This window comes from Urocampus carinirostris, chromosome 10, assembly GCF_059441175.1.
Source record: "Urocampus carinirostris isolate Australia breed hairy pipefish chromosome 10, RoL_Ucar_1.0, whole genome shotgun sequence".
Classification (NCBI taxonomy): Eukaryota; Metazoa; Chordata; class Actinopteri; order Syngnathiformes; family Syngnathidae; genus Urocampus; species Urocampus carinirostris.
The window spans coordinates 28,851,427-28,878,504 of record NC_142358.1 but is presented as its reverse complement, the minus strand read 5'-3'; the positions used below and the strand labels follow the sequence as shown (position 1 = coordinate 28,878,504).

Here is a 27,078-nt window from a genome sequence, read left to right as displayed (position 1 = left end):
TCAGGTCACAGAAAACACAAATAGGAGATGCAATACTATAAAAACAGACTTGCTGCAAAAATAACCAAACATGCGGGATCAGGCATCTGAATATCGGGAAGCGCATGGGCAAACTGGGACGAGCTGATGTGGTCTTGAGCTGTGAGCAGTCTCGCATCTTACAGTGGTAGCCCCCTTGGAAATCCTGTAACATAGATATTCCTTCGTATAACAAACAAGATATTTTGGTTCTATAGAGAAATCTGTGTGTCTAAGAGGTGCTCGTATAAAGAGATACCACTGTATTTGGTAACTTCAGAAGGATTTTGCTAGTGTTAATATCTCAAACAATATTTATTTTGTTTTCCCAGCATGGATGGCCTCTCTTATGACAAGCAGTCTGTTTTCACCACCTGCAACTCCAACTGTTTTTGTTCTGCGAATAACTGGGACCCAGTTTGTGGAGAAAATGGCATCACATATGTTTCTCCCTGTCTTGCTGGCTGCACCACATCTGCTGGCTCAGGGAAAAACACAGTAAGTATAACGGTGTAAAGTCTAGTGATGGACGACTTTGGAAAATGCTTCGCATTGCAAAAATGTTAAAGTAACGTACATAAATAACAGCTGAAGTACCTTTTGTAGATAATATAACGAAGATCAATCAATGTTCTCAAATTGAGATGCGCACTACCAAGTCGCACCTAGTATATAGTCGCCCTGCTCTATTTTTCCCCTGGGGGCTCATTTATTACATTTTAAAAACAAGGGTTATAGACTTTACCCCAAAAAGAGGTATCAAACATCACTTGTTTAGGTTTTTTAGTGCCAGCCAGTCAAAAAATAATGATTGATGTCTATAGCCATGAATGTGAGTAAAAGCTTTAATCAATTCTTCTCTTCCTTGCCTATTTAAAATGTAGAAATTAGAATGCTGCAAACACAGGGACCACACTTCATGTCAACAGTAACAATTTGTTTTAAATTTTGTAACTAAGGGCTGTACAAATAAACATGACTGGACTTGAGTTGACTTAAATAGAATAGTTGTCAGAATAATTAGACAATTCAAAGCAGCACGGATGTACTCTATCCTAATTGGCATTTGCGCAAAATAAAAGCAGAACATGTTTTCATTTGTCTTGAGAAAAACTGAGCCTTACTTTCTAAAGGTAATTCGAAGTCTTATATATTGTGTTTGTCATCACGTGCAGATGTTCTCCAACTGTAGCTGTGTTGGCACTGCCGGTAATTCAACAGCCAGCACAGGAGAGTGTCCCGATAAGGACGATTGTGACAGAATGTTCCCGTACTTTTTGGCTCTCTCCGTCATCACATCCTTCATCATCTCGCTTGGAGGAACGCCGGGCTACATGCTTCTCATTAGGTCAGCCCCACGTCATTTTGCATCCTTAGTCTTTTGATCATAAAAATATTGTTGCGTACCTGGAGATATATTTGTACTTAATGCTTTATTTGGTTTTGGGGATCACATGATGAAATGCTTCACTTTGCTTCCTAAAGGAGGACAGACTTTTTCTTCCTCCGTATATTTGTTTAACATTAGGGTTGTGTAGCATGAAGGGTAAAACAGAGATAAGGATTTCTGTTGAGGTTTTCAATACAATAAAAAGGAATAATACAGAATCTTCTGGGCTTGTGAGTACAAAACAAAGCTGTAATACGTTCACAAGTGTGCTTTCAGAATGACTGACAATTATCTATATACTTAATTAAAATGTTGATGCGATGTTTAAAATATATGCAGTGACATGTTTCAATATTACAACATCCCTCAGGCCTAATCTATATGAGAACATGAAAGAAGTGGTTTCTTCTCCTTATAAATTAAGAGAAGGGCAGTGGCCTTTCAGGTATGAGAGGGCAACTCCAGGCTCCAGCTTTTCTCTGTAGAGGTTAGCATTTTCTCCTGTGGCCACTCCAGTTGTGAGTGTAATTGGTTGATTTTTATAGCTAGTGATCAATTTATTTGGCTCCTCAACTCTCACCTAAAGTCAGCTGGGAAAAGCTCCAGCACACACGTGACTCGTGTGCGGAGAACAGCAAGCCAAAGGTGTCAGATTATAACAAGGGTGATGTTTCAGGAGATTGCCAAATCACTGACAAGCGTCAGAAAGGAACTCATTAAAACTGATCCGTCAGAAAAAAGGTGCTAATTTGTACCTTGAAAAGTATAATGGCTTGAATGTGTTAATATCTTTAGAGTTAGGGCAATGGAACGTATTGGGAGACAAACATTTTGTTATGACCAAATATGTCATGTTTAATCACCTGACAGATATAACTAAAGGCTGAGGTCCCCAACAATTTCTGTTCCACACTTCCAACGTATTTTTCTTTCTGTGTGTCACGGTACTAAATGACCCACAGCCTGGTACCCCCTCCACAGCCTGGTGGTTGGAGATCTTTACAAAAAAGCATTCTATTATTCAATATATTTGCTTCCTTCCGTTGATCAACTGAGTAACTGACTTTCATCCATATCAGTACGTGGCAGCAGATTCCTATTTTTATATAGTCGAAATTGTAAGGGGAAAACATTAAATAATAATTTTGTTTGAAAAGACATAAAATAGTAGCTAACGTTCATCCATAACAGTAGGTGGCAGCAATTTACATTTAATTTTCTTTTCATATACTAATCTGCTGATAATGTAGTACAGTATTAAAAATGTTTTTGTTAAATGAAAGTTTTTAAGATAGCAACACAGATATTATAAAATACTTTAAATATTGTAAGAATATTGCACATAATTTTGCCAATTCTAATTTTCTCATTTTATATTAAAAAAATGAAAAAAAAGTTAGACCCTAATCAAACATTTTTTTGTTCAAAAGGCAGATATTTTTGTTATTTACCCTGAAAAGAACAAGATGGAAATACAGCAAACTTGAAAAATTGGGTAAAATATAATAAATCTTTAACATTACAGAAAAAGGATTAACTATATCCTGTATTGCTTCCTGAGCAACGGTGACTACAAAAATGTTATACTGTCAATTTTGGCAACATGATAATTCAAATTTAAAGTTTTTACTGTCATTTGCTCAGCAAAGAACCACGTTTCCCTGCACAATGGAATTCTTACTTTGCTGTCCACACAGTTGCCAGCGTTAAAATAGTGTTGTCCATTTTGTAACATTTATGGAATTTTTGGAACATTTTATGGAATGTTAACAATAAAAAATAATTTTTTAAGTTTTAATTTAGTCCCCAAGCCGTAAGGTGGACACCTGGCTTTGGTCTCAAAGTTGCTGTCCAGAATTTGAAACTTTGTTACTCTGCCACCATCTCCAAGTCATGATCGCAGCTCATTCATTAAGTACTCAGTGTTCATTTTACCTCTGAAAAGTGATGGGTCCCGGGGACTCGCATGCTCAAAAATCTACGGGTCCCAACAGAAAAATTTGCCTTGTGAATTTGAAATATAAAAATGAAATTACATTGAACTGTGCTCATGTTACAATAGTTTATTGAAAGTATGGTTTTATAAGGATTTGTGCATTTTTGCCTTTTTACAGGACTTTCTACCTGAAATACCTAGCACACCACTAGATGCACAGGTAGTTAAAATACTCAGAGGTTAAAATTTAAACTTTGCACATCACAAAAAAAATACCAAAGAAAAACGGATAAAGACTGCCACGACTTAAAGTAAGTAGGGCTGTTCAGTCCAATTAGAAAGCTCAGAAGTTATTATTTTTTCTTTGCCCATTTTTAAAAGCTTTGTTCTTTTTATGTTGCTTTATTAAAATAATTGGTGACTTTTCAGTGATTATGTTGTAGACTGTACATAAGAAATATTTCGGAAACAATAATTGCTTCTCCCTGATTTCTTAGATTGTACGGCAAACTTTAAGAACTGTCCCGTTTTCTGTTCCAGACTTCCAATTAAAATGTCTGTATCTGCTGTGTCTTGCAGAAAATTAGATAAAGCGGGTTTATCCGAAGCATCTGACCTGACATCCTTCTAGGAAAAGCGTGTTCAAATTCAACTTGTCCTAGTTTGAGAATTCACGATGCATAAAATGTGGATCTGCAGTTACTAATTCTGACAGACATCACACCAAAGTTCCCCCTGGCTCTTTTTTTGTATGAATTGGAGATAATGGTTTGCGGCCATGAAAGGGCAGTTTTAGGCGCGACACAAAAGCATGCTTCAGCATCCCTAACACACATAAAAATAAGCTCTTCTGGCCCCTGCTATAGTCGACTGAGGATAAAGGCTCACAGCCACAACTGTAAATTTAATTTTAGACTGAACAGAACGACACGTCTTCCGACAAAAATGCCTTCTGCTAGTCTCTGCTCGCAGCAATAAGTGATCAGGGATGTGGATGGCGGCCACACAAGAGCACTTCATTTTAGACGAAAATACTGCCACATCCGAGAGCGCCGCAAGGCCTGACAAAAGTGCGCTCTGCTGGTCCCTGCGATTCGGGATAATGGTTCGCAGCCACATGAGTGCAGTTCACTTTTTGGTGACATAACGGCAAAAAAGAGCCGCCAGGCCTTACAAGAATGCGCTCTGCTGCTTGCAGCTATATGCAATCGGGGATTCTGGAATATTTTTCAACCCATGTCCCACTGAGGCCGCGAAGTACAAAGTAGAGAGGGATTACAGTAAATGTTCTCCACATGACAGCGACAATATGTCAAATGAAAGTACATCTTTCTTTTAGGTGCATCAAACCGCAGCTGAAATCATTTGCCTTAGGATTCCACGCGCTAGCGACACATACACTTGGTAAGTAAACATTTCTGAAAACAGTACAGTCGTTGTCTTTGTTTTTTCTTTCTTGAGCTAAACAAAAAAGTAGTGTACTCGATGCCTTTGAGTGAGGGGAATTCCGGCACTTTTAGAGACAAGGCACTTTTAGCACGGCTCACTAAAGAGTCATCCCTTTCAGCTCCGAAAGAACTCTTCTGATTTTGTTGTTGCTTTAATCGGTTTACTGTATTGCCAATAATATTGTAACATAATGCATTAAATCAATTTATAATGTTTCAAAATGTATTATACTACTACCTTTATTTTTCACTGTAGAGCGGGATGGGGGGGTGAACTATTGAGTCGCTGGCCACACTGGTGTAAAAATGGAGAGCTATACAATTTTCATTTATGAAGAAATATACATGCAGACATATACATGATAGAGTAGTTTGACCGAATTGGTTTTGAAAGGCTCAAAATTAAAGCAAAATAATAACTTAGGACCCTGTTTTATTAAATTAGATTTTGGGTTTTGTAATATTAATATTTTTTTAGTATTTTGGTTGTATTCCGTCAGTACTTTTCTAGTGTCACTGTAGTTTTATTTTTGTAGTATATTTTTAGTCTTTTGTCCTATTTCCACTGTAGTATATTGGTTGTGTTTTTTTTAGTATTACTGTAGTTGTTTTTTGTAGTATTTCTGTTATATCTCTGTAGTAGTATTTTTGTATAACAGTATTTCTGTAGACATTTTTTTTTAAATATTTCCTTGGGATTATTTTTCAATAATTGTGTAGTATTTTTTGTAGATTACTGTAGTTGTTTTTGTGGTATTTCTGTTATATTTCTGTAGTATTATTTTTGTATAATAGTATTTTTGTAGAAAGTACATTTCAAATATTTCCTTAGAATTATTTTTATAATAATTGTGTGGTATTTTTGCAGTATTTTTTTTAGTATGTTTGTAATATTACTGTAGTTGTATTTTTGTTGTATTCATGGTGTAATATTTCTAAAAAAAATATTTTCAGAATGAAAGCAAAATAATATATTAGGTCCCTGTCTTTAGTATTGTCATAGTATTTCTGTGTAGTATTTTTGGGACATAAAACCTTTTAGTAGTACTTTGTTTACTATTGTATATATCCTAATTCAATTTTGAGCATTTATGTTTGGCGAAACTGATGAGGAGGAATGCATGTAGTCTGCGGGCTGTTTGCAGATGCCTGATCCGGGGAAAACTTTTTACTATGTTTTTTTTCCCGGATTATAAGGCGTGCCTACAAAAGCAATCCCTCTGCAAAATATTTTCATATCTAAGGCACCAGATTATACAGTGCACCTGCAAAAAGTCTTATGTAAAATATTTTCTATACCAAAGGCACACCTAACAAAGGCATGTGATATCAAAACAGGTGTAAAAGTAGGATTGAATTAAAAAAAAAATCAGCACATTTAGGTAATCTCATGGAACATAAACTGGTTACGTTGTGTAATAGCATTTAATTGTATTTATGCGTTTTTTATTTTGATTTACCCTTTCCTGCTATACTGTAAGAGTTAACGTATTATCCCTTGCTGATTTTGTTGGTTTGCGCACCAATGAACACATGATGATTCTAACACAGGGAGACAAAATAAATAAAAAAATCAAGAAAATAACTTGAAAGAACATATTTTAATTCATTTTAATTTCATTGAGAGAACTAAGTATTTGATCCTCTAGTATGTATTAAAATGTGTGGCTTCCACAAACCAGTTATACTCCCAATCAACTGGTGAACTGATTTCAAGACACTTGTACTTACCAATCACCTGTATGAAAAGACGCCTGTTCACAGAATCAGACAATCAGACACATTCTAAACTCTTCAACATTGAAAAGACCAAAGAGCTTTCTCAGGACCTAAGAGACAGGATTCTTGCCATGCACAAATCTGGAATGGGCTACACAAACATTAGTAAAATTCGGAAAGTAACAACCAAATGTAAGAATTATAACATGACTATCCAATAGACCTCGGTCTGGCGCTCGAAAGAAGATTTTACCTCATTGGGTGGCAATGATCATGACAACTGTGGGAAACTGTCCTGCAACCATTCAACAGGAAATGGTGAATGACCTTAAGGCAGCTGGGACCACAGTCACCTGGAAGCAGTGTTCCCTCTAAGCTGCGCGCGTGCGCAATTGCGCACTGCTCGCACATTCTCAGCGCACAAGAAAATCTAGCCAGCGCACAAAAAGGAGGACTCAAAATGACTAATTAAGAAGCGACTCAAGTCAAAGTTACAGTGCATGAAGGTAAAAATACACGGGTTCCCCTGACGTTGTGTCCTAAATGCGGTATTTTGAAGTCGAGTCATAAGAGAACAAAGTTGAGTAAAGTTAGTAGAGTTTGTCGGGGATCCGGCTTCTTCGGCTCGGCTCACTAGAAGGAACCGGCTCTTTCGGTTCCTAAATGGCTCTTTGGTTTTTTTTTGCTTCTTTAATCCCGACATGACCAAATATTATGTACAAAATGACTTAAAGGAAGGAGGGAATAGAACAAAAAAGAAAAAAATACCAAAATGAAAAAGTAGTGAAAAGTTGAGAAAAAAAAGAAACAAAAGGAAGAGAAAAAAGAAGGAAAAATTTAGAAAAAAGCCAGAAAAAAAGAAAAGAAAGAAATGTAGGGAAAAAGTAAATAGAGAACAAAAAGAAAAAAGTAACAGCTCGGAAAAAATAAACACAATGAGATTTTTTTTAAAGGAATTAAAAAAAAAGTAGAAAAAAAAACACGGAAAAAAGAAGAAAAAGTTTGTGTTGCATTCAAATAATTTCCAATTATATCAAGTGAATCTTTGTTGTCAACATTGCACTTCCACTAAAAAAATGTGATTAAGTACAGTTCTGTATCTTACAAACGACTAAATAAGCCACCAAAAATGTTATCAGGAATATATCAGGAAATAAAAAGAAATGGATATCTTGTGAAAGAATTGTAAGAGCAAACGACGTTTGTAGGCCGTACAAGCTTTGCAATAGTACATGAGTCAATTCATTCAAAAGAGAAAAATCATTTTTCATTGCCGGAAACTCAGCAAAATGTAACTTGATGTCAAGTTTTGGACATGTTTAATAATTAATTATCTTGCCACACTTGGGATTATGGTTGGTCACTGTTGTTTCAAGCGCTGCTCACCGACTTTGTGTGAACGCTCAGACCCGTGGAAAATTACAGGGAACATTGCCTGGAAGCGTATTGGCGTCACTTTGTGCCACAATGATTCAAATCCTGTGTGCTCGAAAGGTAAGCCTGCTTAAGAACGCACATGTGGGAGCCCGCATTAAGTATGCCAATGATCACCACAAAGATGCACGTTGGGAGAAGGTTCTGTGGTCAGATGATACCAAAATTGAACTATTTGTTCTAAACTCAACTCATCATGTGTCGAGGAAGAAAAGTCCTGCCTTTGACACCAAGAACACTGCCCATCATCAAGCCTGAAAGTGGTAACCCAATGTTTTGGGGGTGTTTCTCTGCCAAAGGGACAGGGTTACTTGAATGTATCAGCGAGAAGATGGCTGGAGGGCATGTACCATGCAGTTATGAGGGCCAACCTTGTCCTTTTTTTAGGAAGCTTAAAATAGTCCTGGCTGGTTCTTCCAACATGACAATGACCTCAAGCATACGGCAAAGGCAACCAAAGAGTGTGGTTCCAGAGGAAGCACTTTAAAGTCATGGCCCAGCCAGTCTCCAGACCTCAATCCAAATGAAAATCTTCGGAGGAAGCTGAAGTTCCGAGTTAGCAAGCCAGAGCTCACCTACCTTAATGATTTAGAAGGGATCTGCAAAGAAGACTGGGCCAAAATACCCCCTGGAATGTGTGCTAACGTTGTGGTTAACTACCACAAATGTCTGACCGCTGTGCTTGCAGACAAAGGCTTTGTCACCAAGTACTAGGTGCTTTTGGATCGTGGTTCAAATATTTATTTCCCTCAATGATATGCAAGTGAATTACAATATGTTATATAATGCTATTTTCTGGATTTTCCTTTCAATGTTTTGTCTCTCCATGTTGGAATGCATCTATCATTAAAAGAACAGAATGGTCCTGTCTTCATTAGTGGGCCAACCAACAAAATCGGCAAATACATTTTCAGGGTTGGGTAGGTTTACTTTAACTTGATTACTTTCAATTACTTTTGGATTACTCCAATACCAAATATGCTAATAAAAGACAAAATAAACTAGATATGAATAAAATTATGACTCACAACACGTGGTAAGCTTTCTCTCCTGGCTTCGATCTCTTTGATCTCTGGCAAAACTAACATAAAATGCGACAGAAACAAAATGAAAATAAATCCAAACAGCTTGCCAACATCATTTTTGCCGTTCCATGTATTCTGTTACTCCCCAAGCCTGCACAAAATTTAGTAATTTTATTAATTTGGTATTGGAGTAATCCAAAAGTAATTGAAAGTAATCAAGTTAAAGTAACCCTACCCAACCCTGTACATTTTACTCTCAACTGCATGAGGTGCACTAGGTTATAAAGCACATCTGCAAACTTCGGGTGAATTTTTTTAGGTGCCCCTTTTAAAGGGAAAATACTGTAATTTCAACCTGACTTTTTTTTTTATTATTAGCAACCCGAAATCCCTGAAATACACACAACCGAACAAAATGGTCTATAAAAACATTTACTTTCTAGTGCAAAAACAAACAAAATTGGGCAGTTTTACATAAAAAAGGTAAAAGAGAATCACAGGATCTCTGATGAAGACACAAAATATCAATTACATATAAATTGAAATATTTACAGATATACAATATAAGTGCTCCAGTCGTTGACTTCAGAGCCGGACAAACGACGCACCACTAATATCTGTGTGCCTAAACATTTCCACTGTCTAAATACAGCAGGAATCCCGGCTCCCATATACTTTGGAGCAATCATTGACACCACATGTCTAAAATGGGGTCAGAAACGCTGCGGTGGAGTAGGAGCCTGTCGAATCTACAACACCACAAAGTACAGGTAAGAACGCCTAACCGATACAGTGTTTTGCAGTGTTGGGCTTGTTACTGAAAAAAACTGGTACTTCATTTAAAAAGCAATTTTCAGTTACACAATAATGCCGACAAATAAAATCCGCCTAAGAGCATTCCTGCATCGTTTGATGTTTTTCGTTGTGATCTGTTTGGCTCCATAACTCCCCTTTGAAAATAAACAGAATTGTCAGATTATCTTTTGATACTTCCGTTAGCCTCCTCTTGGATTGACACATTGGTTAGCAAATGGAATTCCCAACAAAAATATGTACACATTGACGGTGTACATTCAAATCAGAATTGAAAGTAAACATGCGCAATGACAATCGTGATTCATTTTTACGCACCATTATTACGTGCACAATCATTGATTGACTTCTGAAAAGATTTGTCAAATATTTACAACTCTTTCACAATGTCTAAAACTGGCCAAAGTAAAATACACGTTTGCAAAGTTTTTAGGGCTGTGAACTGGTCGACTCCAAATGGCCCAACGTCTAGACTTACCATAAGAAAATTGTGTAAAATACAATGTTTAGTTTTTCAGATTGTGATCAAATTTTACTAGGTACAAGGTAAGGCCCCGGGTCAAGAGTTTAACACGTGATCTGCACCATAATTCCTTGCTGCTCCCAGGTTACGTCAGCAGTGTAGGTTGGCTCTGGTAGTAACAGAATACATGTAACGGTGTGATGTAATCAGGATATACAAAATATATAATTGTACTATGTTACAGCTACCTAAAAGAGGTATAAACAAATGACTGGTACATTTTGTAAGAAAAAGGATTACTTTGCAGGATTACAATTTATTTTAAAATCATTTTATGTTGCACACTACAGGGGACAATATTGAAGATAGAATCAACTCATTTATTTTTTTTCTTCATTCTGATTGTCTCTGTTTAAATTCTCAATTTTTTTTACTTTTCTTGGCTGATAAAGCTTTGTTCTGTACAGTAACTTCATCTTTTGCATTTCTTAAAAATAATTTCTTGTTCTATTAATACCATGTGGTATATTTATGAACATTGACTGAACATTAGTATACCTACAGGGCAGTTGCAGTTGATTTATTAGGGGTTTGGTTGCATTTGATGGCCATGGAACGGATTAATCCTGTTTCAATTCATTTCAATAGGAAAACGTGTTTCAATTTACAACGGTTACATAATACAACATCACTGTTGGAACAAAGTAAAATAAGTAAAGGTACCACTGTATATCAACAGTTGGAATATCTCCATGAGGAGAAATTCCCGGCAGCAGGAGGCTCTGTGTACAACCCAGAACACGCTGGAGAGACTATGTCTCTAGGCTGGCCTGAGAACCCCTTGGGATCTCGCCGGATGTGCTGGAGATGGTGGCTGGAGATAGGGATGTCTGGGCTTTCTCGCTAAGGCTCCTGACCTGACCCCGGATAACCGGAAGATAATGCATGACAGCTTCGGACACGGTCCAAACGGGTGTCTTATTTACGGCACAATGTGTTACTTTTCTCTACTAAGCATTTCCCTGCTGATTATTTTTTAGAATGTAAGAAATGGATGTGAATGAGTTCATTTTAATGGCTGCGGCTTGTACCAAAACCAAGTTGAGTTTCTTCCTTAAATTTGCGCATGTGGCTTTTAATCACTTGCCCTCTGTAGTCCGGAATGTACAGTAATTGCGTTCCAGGAACTTCCCTTGTCATGAGTTAATCCCAACATTGGTGACGCGTAGAAAGAGCATTTTTCCACATGACAGAATTCTTTTCCCATTATTTCCTTTCAGGATAGCCTACCTGGGCCTGACTTTGAGCCTAAGGACCATCTCCTTTCTGATTTGCATCCCGGGCTTCATCCTGCTCAGGAGGCAACTGAAGGAAGAGGAACACGAGGCCCTCCACAAAACACTGGCCAACGGCTCCAACGAGCTGGAAGCGCTCCGAAAGGAAGAATTCGTCATCTCCAATTCCGAGACGTTACGTCGAACGTCGGAAAACGGGACGGATCGCGAAACGCGCCTGTGATGACTTCAAAAAAAAAAAGATAAGAAAACGAGACCTCCAAGGACCAGCAACCTCTCTTTCCATACACATGCAGAAGAACAAATTTACCTACGAATACACAAACGCACACACAAATCCACAAGGTTTGCAGGGAATCATTCAATCGGACTATTTAAATGATAAATTCTATATTTACTATTTTATGCGAGGATTTGAGAGATTTGATATTCTGTAGCTTAAATGTTTATCTTGAATGTATTGTGTTCGTTTTGGTCTAAAAAAATGGGTATAACGCCTTTTTATATGAAGGAATATTAATGCCACGCTGGAGCGAAATTAGGAGGAAAAAAACAGCATGATGTAGTGCCTTGCAAAAGTATTGACCCTCCAAGAACTTTTTCACATCGCTATATTTCAGGCTTCAAACTTAAGACAAACATTTTTAAAATATGTTCAAAGAATTGAGAACATGTGAAACGATTGTTAAAAGAAACCAAATGTATTCAACATTTTCTATTCTCTTTTCTAATGAAAAAAATAGGTGTTGCAAAAATATTGGCCCCTTTTGAATTCATATTTATAAGTCTCTTTGGACACGTCTCCCTACGATTTGCATGTCTTGAAACAGAAATATTTGCCCACTCTTTCTTACTAAAAAGCTCAAGTTCCTTAAGGTTGGATGGTGATGGTTGATGATATCCAGAGCATTTATCAGATGTTTTACAGATTCTCTATTGAGTTGAGGTCTTGACTTTGGTCTAGGTCGTTCTAACATCTTTATGAGTCGGTTTAAATCATTCCGTTGTAGATTTTGCTTTATTTTTAGGGTCGTTGTCTTGTTGGAAGGTGAACCTTAGATCTCTTGCAGACTCCAAAGGATTCTCTGCCAAAATAGCCCTGTATTTGTGTCCATCCATCTTCCAATCAAGTTTAATAATCTTCCTAGTTCCTACTGATCCCAGAGCATGATGCTGCCACCACCATGCTTGACAGCATTGTGTTGCCAAACGTAGCGTTTGCATTCAGCCTAAAAAGTTCAAATTTGTCTCATCCATCTGGAGCACCTTGTCTTATTTGTGGCTTCTTGCGAATGCCAAACTGGCCTTTTAATGGTTTTCTTTTGTCAAAGGCTTTTTTTCTTGCCACTCTTACATAAAAGGACTAATAGTTGTCCCACCTCAGCTGTGTAGGCCTGCAGATAATCCAATGTGATAATAAGCCTCTTGGTTAGTTTTTTGATTAGTTCTTATTGTTTGGGCCAAAACTTTAGAGCAGAGGTCTCTAACTTGCGGCCCTGGGCCAATTTCAGCTCCCGAGATGCTCCTTTGAGGCCTACACCTTGATGTTGCTGTATTTTGTCGTGCTACAAAGCACAAGTAATAACACAAACTACGGAGACTCAAAGTGACCATAAAGCACCATTTTTCTTTTAGCCTTTTGAAAAGAAAAAAGGAAAGAACAAATAGAAGAAGAAGAAAAAGGAAAAAGCAAGAAAAAAGACTGAAGGAAAGAACGGATGAAAAAGACAATAGAAAAGGGTAAAAGACAGAAAAAGGGTGGGTGTATTTGTTGCAAAATGTTCTTGGTATCCCACTCAAGCTTTGAACTTTTTCATATTATTATCCCAGACCTGCCTGGTGTGTTCTTTGGTCCTCATAATGCTGTCTGCTCTCTGGTGTCTCCTTTCACAGACCTCTGAGCCCATCACTGAGACTTAATGACACTCTGTCATTGTGAGTCATTTTGGTTGACATTGGATCATTCAGAGATCATCAGGGATTGTTTGTAGTCAGTCGTCAGAGCTGAGAGAACAGGGGGTCAATGATTTTGCAACACCTACTTTTCAGATTTTTAGTTGTGAATATAAATTGTTGAAATCATTTGGTTCCACTTAATTATTGTGTCGCACGTCTTTTGTTAATTCTTGGAAAATACTTTGTTTTTACCTTAAGTTAGAAGTCCGAAATGTGGCAATATAAGGGGGTAATACTTTCACTAGGCAATGTATATCGAGTATTACAAGAATACTTAGAAATCATATACTGTATATTGTTGAAGAAATTGAACAGGAAATATATTTTAGCGAGTGTCAAATAGGGACCGTGCCTAGGAGGCCTTACCGAATTTCATAGCAAAAAGATATGCCTGTGTGACAACGCTTAGAGAAGCGCAAGAGAAAAAAAAGTGGGACAATGAGCTGCACTTTCTAAATATGTCAAGCCAGGTGCCACTCCCAAAACTGGAGCTGTATGTCTTTCTTTCGCTCTTTCCTTTCTTTTTCTCTCTTGCCTCTTTCTTATTCTCTCTACCACTTTTGCCCGATCCTTATTTCTTCCTTTTTTTTCTTTCCTTCCCTTCCTCCATCTCTCTTGTTTTCTCTTTATCACTTTCTTTTTTACTTTGTTTCCTTCTCTTTAACTTTCTTTATGTCTCTCCATCTCTCTCTGCCTCTCTCTTTCTTTTTCTTTCTATCTTTTTCTTTTTTTCTATCAACTTTTCTTTCTCCCCCTTGCTCAATCTCTTGGCCTTTGTTCTCTCTCTTTCTCTCTCTCTCTCTAAATTCTTTCTTTCTCTCTTCCGTTGTCCTTTCCCTCTGCATTTTTTCTCTCTCCCTCTCTCTTCTTTGTTTCTTTTTTTTACTTCCTTCTTTCGCTGTTTCTTAATTTCTCTCTCGGTCTCTGTTTTTCTCGCTCTCTGTCCTTCATGTCGTGCTGTTTTTTTTTTCTCTTCCTCTCTTTTCTCCATCTTTCTTCCTCTTTCTCCCTCTTATCTTCTAGCCCCGCCCCCTTAAGAAAGTTTTCGATTTTGCCCATCTACTGAAAGTTAGACTTGTACAAGAATTATACTAACCTCAAGGAAAAATATTGAATATGTTATTTCAGAGTGGAAGGATTTTATTTTAGCCATTGAAAAAACATTTCCTAGTAGCATTTAGGAGCGCCAAATGCAAAGAACAAAGTAGCTACCATTTATGCCTTCATTTTACAAATTTTATGTAGATAGAACTTTAAAATTTGTAACCTGGGAGCTGCAGTACCGCTTGCTGCCTGCCAGGGGGCGCATGAGTTAGGGCTCCAATTGACTGAAGTGTTATTTTCCACTTTCAATCTGTCGATCCTGTCCCCGTCTGTAAATAGTGCTGGACAACTGAAGTTTCATTAACCCCTCGAGATATTGAATCCTCTAGATCAGGGGTCTCCAACGTGGGACCCGCGGGCACCGGGTTGCCCCAAAGGCACAATCGAGATGCCTGCGGACCTGTTCTGAAAATAGCTCACTAGTGCTGGGTAATTGTGATTTTCTGGTAACAAAAAAAAATGTCTTTGTTTCTATTAAACCCTGGTTTTAATATTTAACCTGGTAATAACATAGTAACAACATAGAAATGACATAAGTTGATATTTAAGAAATTAAAAAAAAATAAGTTCCAGTTCATGAGCTTCATGGACAAAAAAAAAATATAATAAAGTATTGAGAATCTATTCAAGCAATAAACAAAGTATTTATTAATCCTTTTGTTTATTTAGTTTGCAGGAAATATAAGTAACTCAATTCCAATTTTATAACACGAATGGACAAACAATGTGCAGGTTTCTTTTAGCTAGTTATCCAGCTAACTTTTTAGCTTTGTTGCTATCTATCTTCCTGCCTTTTTAGCTATTTAGCAAGCTATTTAGCTAGCTTTTAACATTTATTTTTCATGCCATTTCGCTAACATTTCATCTTTTTAGCTAGTTGTGTGAATGTGTGTGTGGGTTGTTGGATCCCTTTAACACTAAGGTGGAGCGGCACCATTTTTTGTAGTATGTCTGGGGCAAGTACAGCCTGGTGGCACCCATCCCTCTCCAGGCCTAAATTTTGGCGCTTTTTCTAGCTAGCTATCTGGCTTTTTTTTCTTTTCTTTTTTAGTTTTTGATGTTTAGTTGGCTTTTGACTCTTTAAGCTAGCTATCTAGCTCCATTTTACTTTTTTTACACTTTCTCTCTGTCTCTTTCTCTTCTCTCATTCTTTTTCTTTCTTCTCTTTCTTTCATTATTTTTTTCTTGTCTGTTTCTTTCTCTTTCTCTCTCCCTTTATCTTTTTTCTTCTCCCTTTCCCGATTGTGCTCTCTTTTTTTTTAGATCTCTTTCTCTGTCTCTCATTTCCCCTCTATTTTTCTCCCTCTATCTTTCTCTTTAATCTAAGTCTTGCCCCAGTAAAATATTTTTTTAGTATCTGCCCCCCAGCTCAAATAAGTTTAACACCCATGTTTTAGAGCACAGGCGGCCTGCGGGCCAAATCAGGCCTGCTAAGGGATAGAATCCGGCCCGCGAGACCACACTCAAAGAAGCGCATGAGAAAAATGAGCTGCAAGTTGAAATATGTCAACTTGATGTTGCCAAAGCTAGGTGCCTCGAACAAAGACACTGTACTTGTATTTCTTTCTCTCTCTCTCTCTTTTCCACCCCTTTTCTCCCACTCTCTGTCTCTGTCTCTTTTACTCTCTGTCTCTCTCTTTTTCTCTTCCTTTGTTGGTCTTTGTCTCTTTCTCCCTCTGTGTCTTTTTAACTTATTTTGCTCTAACTTCTTTTTTTCCTTTTCTCTCTTTTCTCTTTCTCTCTTCCTACCCTTTGCGCTTTCTCTTCTCTTTTCTCTCCTTCCGTCTTTCTATTTCTCTTTGGATTTCTTTACTCCTCACCCTTTCTTTTCCCCCTTTCTCACGACTTTTTATCTCTTTTGTTTTTCACGCTCTCTCCCTTTCTTTCTTTGTCCCGCCCTCTCTCCTTTTCCCTCCCTCTTTCTCTTATTTCTTTATCTCTCTTTTTCTTTCTCTTTAATCTACTAGTCCGGCCCCCGACAGAATGTTTGTTCTAATAACCGCTGTCGTAGTAAAAAAAAGTTTGGGGTACAAAATATATTTCTTGGTCAGTGACAAAAATATCACAACAAAGTAAAACACAAATAAAATACATCCTGGACAATAAAGCCAGTAAAGTTGCCCCTAGGAATTGCAAAAGACAAAGGGAGAAAGCACATCTAATAGCAAACCGGACCGATACAACACACGTTTTGTACACCTTGTTCATGGCCAAATTCAAGGACTTTTTAAGGACTTTCAAAGCAAATTTTTCAATTTCTCCAGTACCATCAAAAGAAGAAATGCCGTGAAAACAAATAGATCTGTATTCACGTATCTGTACAGACAGGGACAGGATAGACAGATTGAAAGTGGAGAAATAACACTTCAGTCAATTGGATCCCTAACTCATGCGCCCCCTGGCAGGCTGCGAGCGGTACTGCAGCACCCAGGTGTTTTAGTCACAGCATGCACCTGTGCTTTTGGGCGCGACCCGTAGGGGGCAACGACGGGTCCTAGGACGATGCCATACAAACCTAATCCAGGATTTTTCCATTCAAATTAAGGAATTTTTAAGACCTTTTCAAGACCACGTCCAATGAATTTTAAGACCAATGTAGCTTGCGCTTTTTCTGAACCCAGTTATACTCGAAGTCACTTACCCACAAGGGGTCAATCCTACACTTTCAATGGAAATCACTAAAAGTCAGAGAAAATGAAAAATAATTTTACGACTCACAATCCATACTTTTGTTAGTTTACTTGAAATACAGTTATTAGCTCTAACAAGCAGATAAAATGGGGGGAAATTAAGACATTTGAGTGTTGGATTTAGGACTTGGAGATAAAATGTGAGACCTTTTAACACCTAAATTAGAGGTTTTATAATTTAAGACTTTTTCAGGTTTTTAAGACCTTGCGGGAACCCTGTAATGCCAGCTGTCGTTAATCGCGAGGGAAGAAGAAATGCGATGGCAATAGCGAAGCCACCACGGATCAGTGTTGGCGTCATTTTCAAGCAGCCCTGATTAGAAACATATCAACAATTTCAAGCATTTTCAAGCACTTCACCCAAAATTCAAGCTCCTTTCTATCTTTTAAAACGCAACATTAAAAATGAAGTGTTTCAAGCACCGGAATAAACACTGAATACAAAAACCATAGGTCATCAGCAATGACCAAACTTGATTAGAAACATGTCAATAATTTCAAGCATTTTCAAGCACTTCACCTGAAATTCAAGCTCTTTCCTATCTTTTAAATAGCAACATTAATAATGAAGTGTTTTCAAGTATTTCAAGCACCGGAACAAACACTGAATACAAGAACCATAGGTCATCCGCAATGAACAAACTTGATTAGAAACATGTCAACAATTTCAAGCATTTTCAAGCACTTCACCTGAAATTCAAGCTCTTTCCTATTTTTTAAATAGCAACATTAATAATTAAGTGTTTTCAAGTATTTCAAGCACCGGAACAAACACTGAATACAAGAACCATAGGTCATCCGCAATGACCAAACTTGATTAGAAACATGTCAACAATTTCAAGCATTTTCAAGCACTTCACCTGAAATTCAAGCTCTTTCCTATCTTTTAAATAGCAACATTAATAATTAAGTGTTTTCAAGTATTTAAAGCACCGGAACAAACACTGAATACAAGAACCATAGGTCATCCGCAATGACCAAACTTGATGAGAAACATGTCAACAATTTCAAGCATTTACAAGCACTTCACCTGATATTATGGCTATTTCCAGTCTTTGAGAATACAGCATTAAAATTCAAGCATTTTCAGTAATTTCACGCACCCAAACGAGCACTGAACACAGGAACCATAGGTCATGCGCCATGACCGGACTAAATCAGGAACATGACATCAATTTCAAGCATTTACAAGCACTTCACCCGAAATGCATCTGATTCAATCTTTGAAAACACAGCATTAAAATATAAGCGTTTTCAAGGATCTTAAGCACTCGAACAAGCACTGAACACAAGAACTGTAGGTCATCTGCAATGACCAGACTTGATTAGAAACATGGCACCAATTTCAAGCATTTACAAGCACTTCCCCTGGGTTTCAAGCTCTTTTGAATCTTTGAAAACACAGCACTAAGATTCGAGTATTTTCAAGGATTTCAAGCACTGAACATAGGAAAACCACAGGCCATGCGCAATGACCAGACTTGATTGAAACCATGGCACCAATTTCAAGCATTTACAAACTCTTACCCCAATTTTCAAGCTTTTTTGAAGTTTTGAAAACACAGCACTGAAATTCAAGGGTTTTCAAGGATTTCAACATCCAAACAAACACTGAAAACAAGAATTATACGTCCTCCTCAAAGACCAGATTTGATTAAATACATGGCACCAATTTCAAGCATTTACAAGCACTTACCCCAAAATCTAAGCTCTTTTCAGTCTTTAAAAACACAGCAATAAAATTCAAAGGTTCTCAAGGATTTCAACACCCGAACGAACACTGAAAAAAAGAATTATAGGTCATGCCAGACCAGACTTGATTGAAACCATGGCACCAATTTCAAGCATTTACAAGCGCTTATCCCAAAATGTAAACTTTTCAATCTTTGAAAACACAGCAATAAAATTCAAAGGTTCTCAAGGATTTCAACACCCGAAGGAACACTGAAAACGAGAATTATAATTCATGCGCACTGACCAAACGTGATTAGAAACAATTCAACAATTTCAAGCAATTACAAGCACCCGTTATTCATCTCTTTTCAAAAACAGCATTAAAATGTATGCGTTTTCATGGATTTCAAGCACCGACTATCGGAGAACCATAGGTCACGCGCAATGACAGGACTTGGACCCTTTCCCGCAAAACCACGTAGCGACACAAAAGACAGGAATTTGCACCATGACTTTGACCCCCCTACCCCGCATCCCCCTCCCCAAAATAGCTTGTGCAACAAAGTGCCTAGGTCAATAAAATAGGTTTGTTTTTAGCAGGCGAGTCTCCTTTAAGGGAGACCCAGATGCGGGTCAGAAACCCAGCCTCCAGGGGGCGTATTTGTCACGGTGATGCCATTAAAATGGATTTTGTAGCAATGGAAACAAAGATACATGAGACGTAACCTCTTTGATCAAGACCATCCAAGATCCTTAACAGGGCTGACTTCAATTTATTTGTACATCCTACAACATCCCATAATAGAGAATGGAATTTATTGTCATCGTAACATGTGAAACAAACAACCGGACGAACGTTCGGTTCTGGTCATTTGACTGGAACTAGTATGATAAGGAGATAAAATCGACTGCCTTTTCGTATGTCATTTACACTGCTGGTGGTCCGCGGCCCAGGTTCGATTCCCAATGCATCCAACTAAGAAGCTGAGAAAAATGTAAACAAGATTTTGTACAAATTTCGAATCCAATGTTAAGAGTGTGCGATACACGCGTTAAACATTTCCTGTTTTATTAACTTAGTTGAGTTAAAGCTTTAACTCAAAAGTTAAAGTTGCTTTCACTGTAAATTAGTTTTAATGCTGCTTTCACCCGAAGCTTGAAAGCTTTGTTTTGTTTTAAAGAGACAGTGTGTCTCATTCGACACTGTTTTGTTTAGTGCAACACAAAACGAGTGCTAAAAAGCACAAGGAACAACACAAACTATGGAGACCAAATCGTACCATTTTACAGTATTTTTTTTTTAAGTTTCGGGTACCCTTAGCCACAAGATGGCGAACAATTATGTCGGCTTTCTTAAGGTGACGCTCAATTTTTGTAAAATAAATGCAAATTTCTCGACCGCCGAATATTTAAAAAATACACATTTAAGTAATAGTTCAAGTATTTTGTCTTAATATTTGAGTCAATATTGTTTTTTTTTTTAATAACTGAAGTATTTTTACCACTATGAAGCACTAAATAATACACACGTCTCTTAAAGCAGGGGTCTCAAAATCGCAGCCCGGGGGCCAGTTGTGGCCTGGGAGTAACAGTTTGAGGCCCCAGCCTTAATACGAAAGTCTAAAGGGACCAAGCGCCCCCTGGTGGAAAAAGTATAATTCATTGGGAAAAAAAATACTGATTTTAGAAAGAAAATAATACATTAACGTAAATAAAGACACAATTAAAGTCCCTGTTTTAAAATACTTATAGGTAGAGACATTTGAATTATTTTACATAAGATTAGCCTCACTTAAATGGAGCTGAGATCATTGTCAGCCATCTTGCTGCTAGAGTTACACATTTCTTTCCTTGTTTTTGCCTATTTTTTTTTCTTCTTTTTCTCTTTTTTAACTTCCTTTTTTCTTTGTCTTTTTCTTTATCCCCCCCCCCGTCTTTTTTCTTGCATTTTTACGTTTCCCCTTTTTGTCTTTATTTCTTTTGTTTTCTTTTCTTTTTTTCTGTATTTGCAAAAGAAAAGAAAAAATGTGGTTTGGTCACTTCTTTCTTTTTAGCCCTCATTTTTGGTTGCACGGCACAATAAAGTAACATTTAGTGGTCAAAGAAAACACACTGTCCCTTTAATATAAGTGCATCCCACACAAATTACGGATTCATTTATTAGTGGATGATTGATTTTCACATTAATTCTTGATTTTTTATTTTTGGATATTATTTTTTGTAGCATTTTAGAAAAAAATGATATATATTTTAGCTTTTTTGCTGGATGTTTTCTTGTGAAAAACTCAATTCAGGGCGCCCTCACCCAAAACCTGGCCCTCAGGTCAATTGAGTTTGAGACCCCTACTTTAAAGCGTTAACTCAGAAGTTAAAGTTGTTTTTACTGTTGAATTAGTTTTAACGCTGCCTTAACTTGAATTAGAGTTGTTTCACTGTTCTAGTACAGTTTTAATGCTGCCTTAATTTGGGTTAAAGCTATAAAGCTTTAACTCATGAGTTAAAGCTTTAACTTATAAAATTATTTTACTGTTGAATTGGTTTTAACGCTGCCTTAACTTGAGTTGGAGTCGTTTTACTGTTCAAGTACAATTTTAACGCTGCCTTAGCTCATGAGTTAAAGCTTTAACTTTTAAAGTTGCTTTAACTGTTGAATTGGTTGTAACGCTGCCTTAACTTGAGTTAGTTGTTTTTACTGTTAAAGTACAGTATTAAGGCTGCCTTAATTCGAGTTAAACCTATAAAGCTTTAATTCATGAGTTAAAGCTTTAACTTTTAAAATTGCTTTTACTGTTGAATTGGTTGTAACACTGCCTTAACTTGAGTTAGTTGTTTTTACTGTTGAAGTACAGTATTAAGGCTGCCTTAATTTGAGTTAAAGCTATAAAGCTTTAATTCATGAGTTAAAGCTTTAACTTTTAAAATTGCTTTTACTGTTGAACTGGTTGTAACGCTGCCTTAACTCGAGTTAGTTGTTTTACCGTTCAAGTAGTTTTAACACTGCCTTAATTTGTGTTAAAGCTATAAAGCTTTTACTCATGAGTTAAAGCTTTAACTTTAAAAAATGCTTTTACTGTATAATTGGTTTTAACACTGCCTTAACTCTAGAGTTGCTTTACTGTTCAAGTACAGTTGAAACGCCGCCTTAACTCATGAGTTAGAGCTTTAACTTTTTAAAGTTACATTTACTGTTAAATGTGAGCCTTTTTTCTGTTTTAAGTCAAGATAGTTAAAGCGGCTGCTGTTTTAACCATGAGTTAAAGTTTAAAGCATTAACTTTTGGCAGCAATGGTTTTAAGAGATAAAGCAAGCTCTGCGTTACCGAAGGACAATTTTCAATGTTAATAATGCGGGATTGCGACACCAGGAATATGTGAATCATGATAAACAACACTATCGATATGATACAAAGCATTAGCTAACGTAAAGTGTCACACAAACCTAGGGTATCACACGGGCTGATGTTTGAACCCTTAACCTCGGAATTACGGAGCAAACATGTGAAGCACTTAGCGGCGCCGCCCTAAGTGGATCCGCACGGTTAATTCCAGACCTCGTGACTCGACACTGGCCTTAACACTATGCTGACATACTAACTGCCTCGAACGCTTAGCAACAGTTCTAGGCACTGCCTAATGACTTTAATATCCCGGAATCAGCAGATTTGCGGTCGCCATGGCGATTCCTTTTCCGCATCGCTCGTATTCCACGCAATAAGCTCTGCCAAATGTTACCTTTGCCTTTCGACGATTACCTCGACCGAAGGGTTTTGTTTCTGAACCGCTAACGCGTATTTAGCTCTACCTCGATTTTACACTAGCGATTTTTTTCGTCAACATTTTCAAGCCAACACACAACAAACTGGTTTTCTCAGGTGTTTACTACTATATACCTTTTCTGGGAGTGCATCCTCTTTGTACACTTCCCATCGATACGACAGTATTTTGCAATCGTACTTTTCAACGATGGTGTGACCTCATAAATGTAAAGCTATGGTTTTGTAAGTTGTTATCCCTACGGAGGATCAACGCCGTCCGACTTAGTGGAAGCTGTAAGTGTATCGTGACTGCCGTGTTTTGCATTGCATTGTGTCAAGCACAAGAATTGACCAGAAGAAAGCTATCCATAATGTAACGTGTATGACAAAAAAAAAGAAAAATCAGAATGTGTTTTCATTTCTAAGGATTGTTTTTGTATCAATGTCGAAGACTGCCTTGTAAGTAATAAAACTTTTAATACCCGTACCAATGAAAATGTGCTGGGGTGTATGTTTAGGACCAGGGTTGGGTAGGGTTACTTTAACTGGATTACTTTCAATTACTTTTGGATTACTCCAATACCAAATATGCTAATAAAAGACAAAAGAAACTAAATATGAATAAAATGACTACATTTTGTGCAGGCTTGGGGAGTAACGGAATACATGGAACGGCAAAAATGATGTCGGCAATGTCAGACAGGACGAAAGGAAGACTGAGATCACTTGCGCTCGTTTCTTGGTTTTATTGAAAGGAAGGGAATGACAAGGTGGGATTCTTCGATCCGTTGGTTGGCGGATTGACGGAACTTGACAGGCGGGTGAAGGCTTGGCGGGAATGGTCGCGGACAGGCGTAATCGTAGTGTTGTTGGCCGGGGCTGGAGAAAAAGGGCGTCGTAGTATTCGGAAGAGTGATCAGGAGTCAGACGGGCAGGTCGTAGGCAAATTCGGAAACTGGTCGGCAACGGAGATCAAGCAGAAAAACAGGAGGCAGGCAAAGAGTCGGAGGTACGGGCTTTCTGAGCAGATGGCAACAGATCGCATAGTACAATCAGACAAGGTGTTTCCGGAAGCTGGGGATTTAAATGTACAGGGTGCGCCAATCAGCTGTCCTGGCTGTTGGCGCCAAATCCTGAACACAGGTGTTCCTGAACCGGGTGATTGTGACAGGCAAGCTGTTTGGATTTATTTTCATTTTGTTTCTGTCGCATTTTATGTTAGTTTTGCTGGAGATCAAAGCCAGGAGATAAGGCTTACCAAGTGTTGTGAGTCATCATTTTATTCATATTTAGTTTCTTTTGTCTTTTATTAGCATATTTGTTATTGGAGTAATCCAAAAGTAGTTGAAAGTAATCCAGTTAAAGTAACCCTACCCAACCCTGTTTAGGACCATAAAAGAAAAAAAAAGATTGTGACAGACATGGATTCAAATGTGAAATGTGAGTGCAGGAAAATAAAAAAAAAACTGGGGTACAGGGTTCACACACCCTTTTCAAGGCCAAATTCAAGCACTTTTTAAGGACTTTTATAGCCAATATTCCAATTTCCTTAGTACAGACCCTGCCCTACCTACAGACAATCGTTCGTAAGTTGCTTCAGTGCTATATTTTGTATGTTTAAGGTTTATATAAGTATGTTTAAGGCTTTTATAAGTAACCTGTATGTTTTGTACTAAAATATTAACTTTTCATAAAATATGCTCTATAAAGTTAAGTTTAACTTACCTTTGGTAGATGCGGTTCAAGAGGTCCTCCTCCGTGTTAGAAAGTGGCAGGAAAAAAACGATCCGACCATTTTCTCAACCGCATCAATCTTTCTTATTTCACTTTCATTTAAAAAGAAACGACTCGCCTCTTTACACCAACCATTTTAAATGGATGCACGAGATATTAGACAATAAAAATGTCAAAGTTCTTAGCGCGCTGGAGATACAGTATAGAATGTTTACACACGAACTAGGAAGAGGAAGCGGATTTCTTCTTCAGGGTGGATGCTGGGTGACTTATCAGAGTGCCACACAGTGGCCGAAAGAAGCACTACAGTAATGTCCTGTATTTGGAAAAAGGTACACAATACAAAATCTAACTTACAGCAATGTCCGGATTTTTCCGATATCCCCAATTTTTTTTTTGTATCTACCGTTTTTTTCTAAGTGGAATGGGCGTAAGTTGGGGGGTGTATCATTACAAGAAAAATTCTGGTGTGAGTCACGTTATTTGCAGATCCACAAATGCATATGCGATTTTTAAGTTGTGTGTGCATTCAAGACGTATGATTTTTAGATATTTAGTAAATCGCGAATATATTATCTTTGAGACGAATCCCTCTCTATATACATGTTGGGTAACAATCACAGTAATATGTAGCTTACATTTTCTGTTGCATTAAGAAACGCATGTCCAAAATTGATGCGTATTCCTTGCACTAACACACATTTCATAGTGCCCCGTTTAGTTGTAGCATGTACCTCTCGTCTCGGGCGCGACCAGCAGAGGGCGATGACGCTTCATGGGGCAATGCTGTACCAACTAATGCCAGCAAGGGTTTATCACCAGGGAAGAAATGCAACAGCAAAGCCAAGCCACCAGAGATGGCGTTATTTTTAAGCAGACTTGTTAAGAAACATGGTGACAATGTCAAGCTTTTACAAGCCCTTTATCCAAAACAATGGCACTTTTCACTCCTTGTAAACACATCAAAGTTCAAGTTTTTTTCAAGGATTTTAAGCACCCACGAGAACCCTGCATATAGCTCAGCTCCAATTGAGTCAGTGAAAATGATACAGTAAATCAGTGATGAGCTGTCAGGGGAGGCAACAGGGGCTGTGCCTCACCTGTCATACTTTTTCCATAATTCCTTTATTTTTCATTTCCTCAAGCTGAAGTTTTTGAGTTTTTCCTTGCCCTCATGTAGATTATAGATCAGGGGATGGTGTAATAGTAGTTTGCTGTCTGTGCCTTTGAAACCTGAAACATGATTAAGGGCTATACAAATAATCAGCACTTTACTTTGGATGACCAGTCTGGTTTTATTCAAAAGAGGCAGAACATAGACTTCATTTCTAAGTTGAGGTAAGACAATAAAACGTTTTTCCTGACTTCATGCTCTCCCGATCAAATGAATAAAATGTAGGTTCATTTATTTGTCCCGATAAATCTGATCACCAGATTCAAACTTTACTAAACGTCACTGATATAAATGCCCCATTCAGTATAACTCGCACACTAAGTTACCATATAACCCCCCCCCCAAAAAAAGCATGACGTGACTTGTTTTCAATGAACATTTTTAAGACAAGAAAGATAGTTACCGAACATTGGAAAATGGTTAAAATTCAGAGTACTTAAGACATATCGATTTGATGTGCACGTGTGCTACATTCAAATACATGTAAACGTTTGAAAGCAGCAGCTTTTGAAGCAAAAGTCAATGCAAAGGGTTTTCTGAAAGATTTTAAAGGTTGCCACGCTTTCAAATAAGCCATTTTGTTTGGGAAATAGGAGTCATATTGCAAAAATCTTGTTTTTATCCAACTCTGATCACTGAACAGCCATGGATTAACTCAAGCAATATGACCTCTGAACCTTTTGTGTTCCACAGGGCTCTGTAATTGTCCCTCTTCTTTTAGTATTTATATGCTTCCCCTTGTTGATGTTATTTGCAAGTATAAAATTAGTTTCTATTGCCATGCAGATGACACTCAGCTATAACCGCCCATGGAAGAGACTGCTCCGTTGTAGACATTTGGAGGCGTGCCTCACTGGGATAAAATGTTGGGTGTCACTTCATCTATTGTGTTTTAACCCTGAAAAGACGGAAATTTTAACTCCATTTGTTCTCAAACACTGCTCCGAATCTTGACAAAATAATATCACCCAGAGTGACTCAGTCATGAATTTAGGTGTCACATTTGACGCTAATCTGTCCTTTCAATTACACGTTAAGAATATTACTGGAATAGCCTTTCACCATCTCAGCAACATAGCTGACCTGCAATGGCTCCCTGTCGGTTTAATATGTAATTTCAAGATTCTGTTGGTATTATACAAAATGGACTTGCCCCCTCATATTGTTCTGATTTATTTCCCCATGTTCCTGCTCCTAAAACGCTGGTCTACTGGTGATTCCAAGAGCCAAGAAGAAATCTGCAGGTTTGAGAGCGTTCTCCATTGGAGCCACAGTGCTGTGGAATGTTCTGCCCTCTGCGATACGATCTACAATCTCAGTAGAAGTGTTTAAATCTAGGCTTAAGATATACTTATATTCCATAGCAAATGAGTGATGTTCCTACTCTTGCCTATTTGACCTTGAAGGATAAGGACGAGTCTAGTGTTGCATGGTGCATGCCCTTCAATCCA

The 27,078-nt window shown here is 37.7% G+C and overlaps 1 protein-coding gene across 1 annotated transcript in view; it reads left to right on the top strand.

Moving 5' to 3' along the window:
• The window catches only part of slco1c1 (solute carrier organic anion transporter family, member 1C1), a 41,613-nt gene extending 29,616 nt beyond the window's left edge, over window positions 1–11,997 (top strand). The window contains exons 10-14 of the mRNA XM_088345213.1: window positions 351–516; window positions 1,194–1,366; window positions 4,684–4,748; window positions 9,623–9,740; window positions 11,527–11,997. Of these exons, the coding sequence (XP_088201339.1) occupies window positions 351–516; window positions 1,194–1,366; window positions 4,684–4,748; window positions 9,623–9,740; window positions 11,527–11,764 (760 nt within the window). The 3' untranslated portion in view covers window positions 11,765–11,997. The remainder of the gene's footprint in view (window positions 1–350; window positions 517–1,193; window positions 1,367–4,683; window positions 4,749–9,622; window positions 9,741–11,526) is intronic.
• Window positions 11,998–27,078: the final 15,081 nt, after the last annotated feature.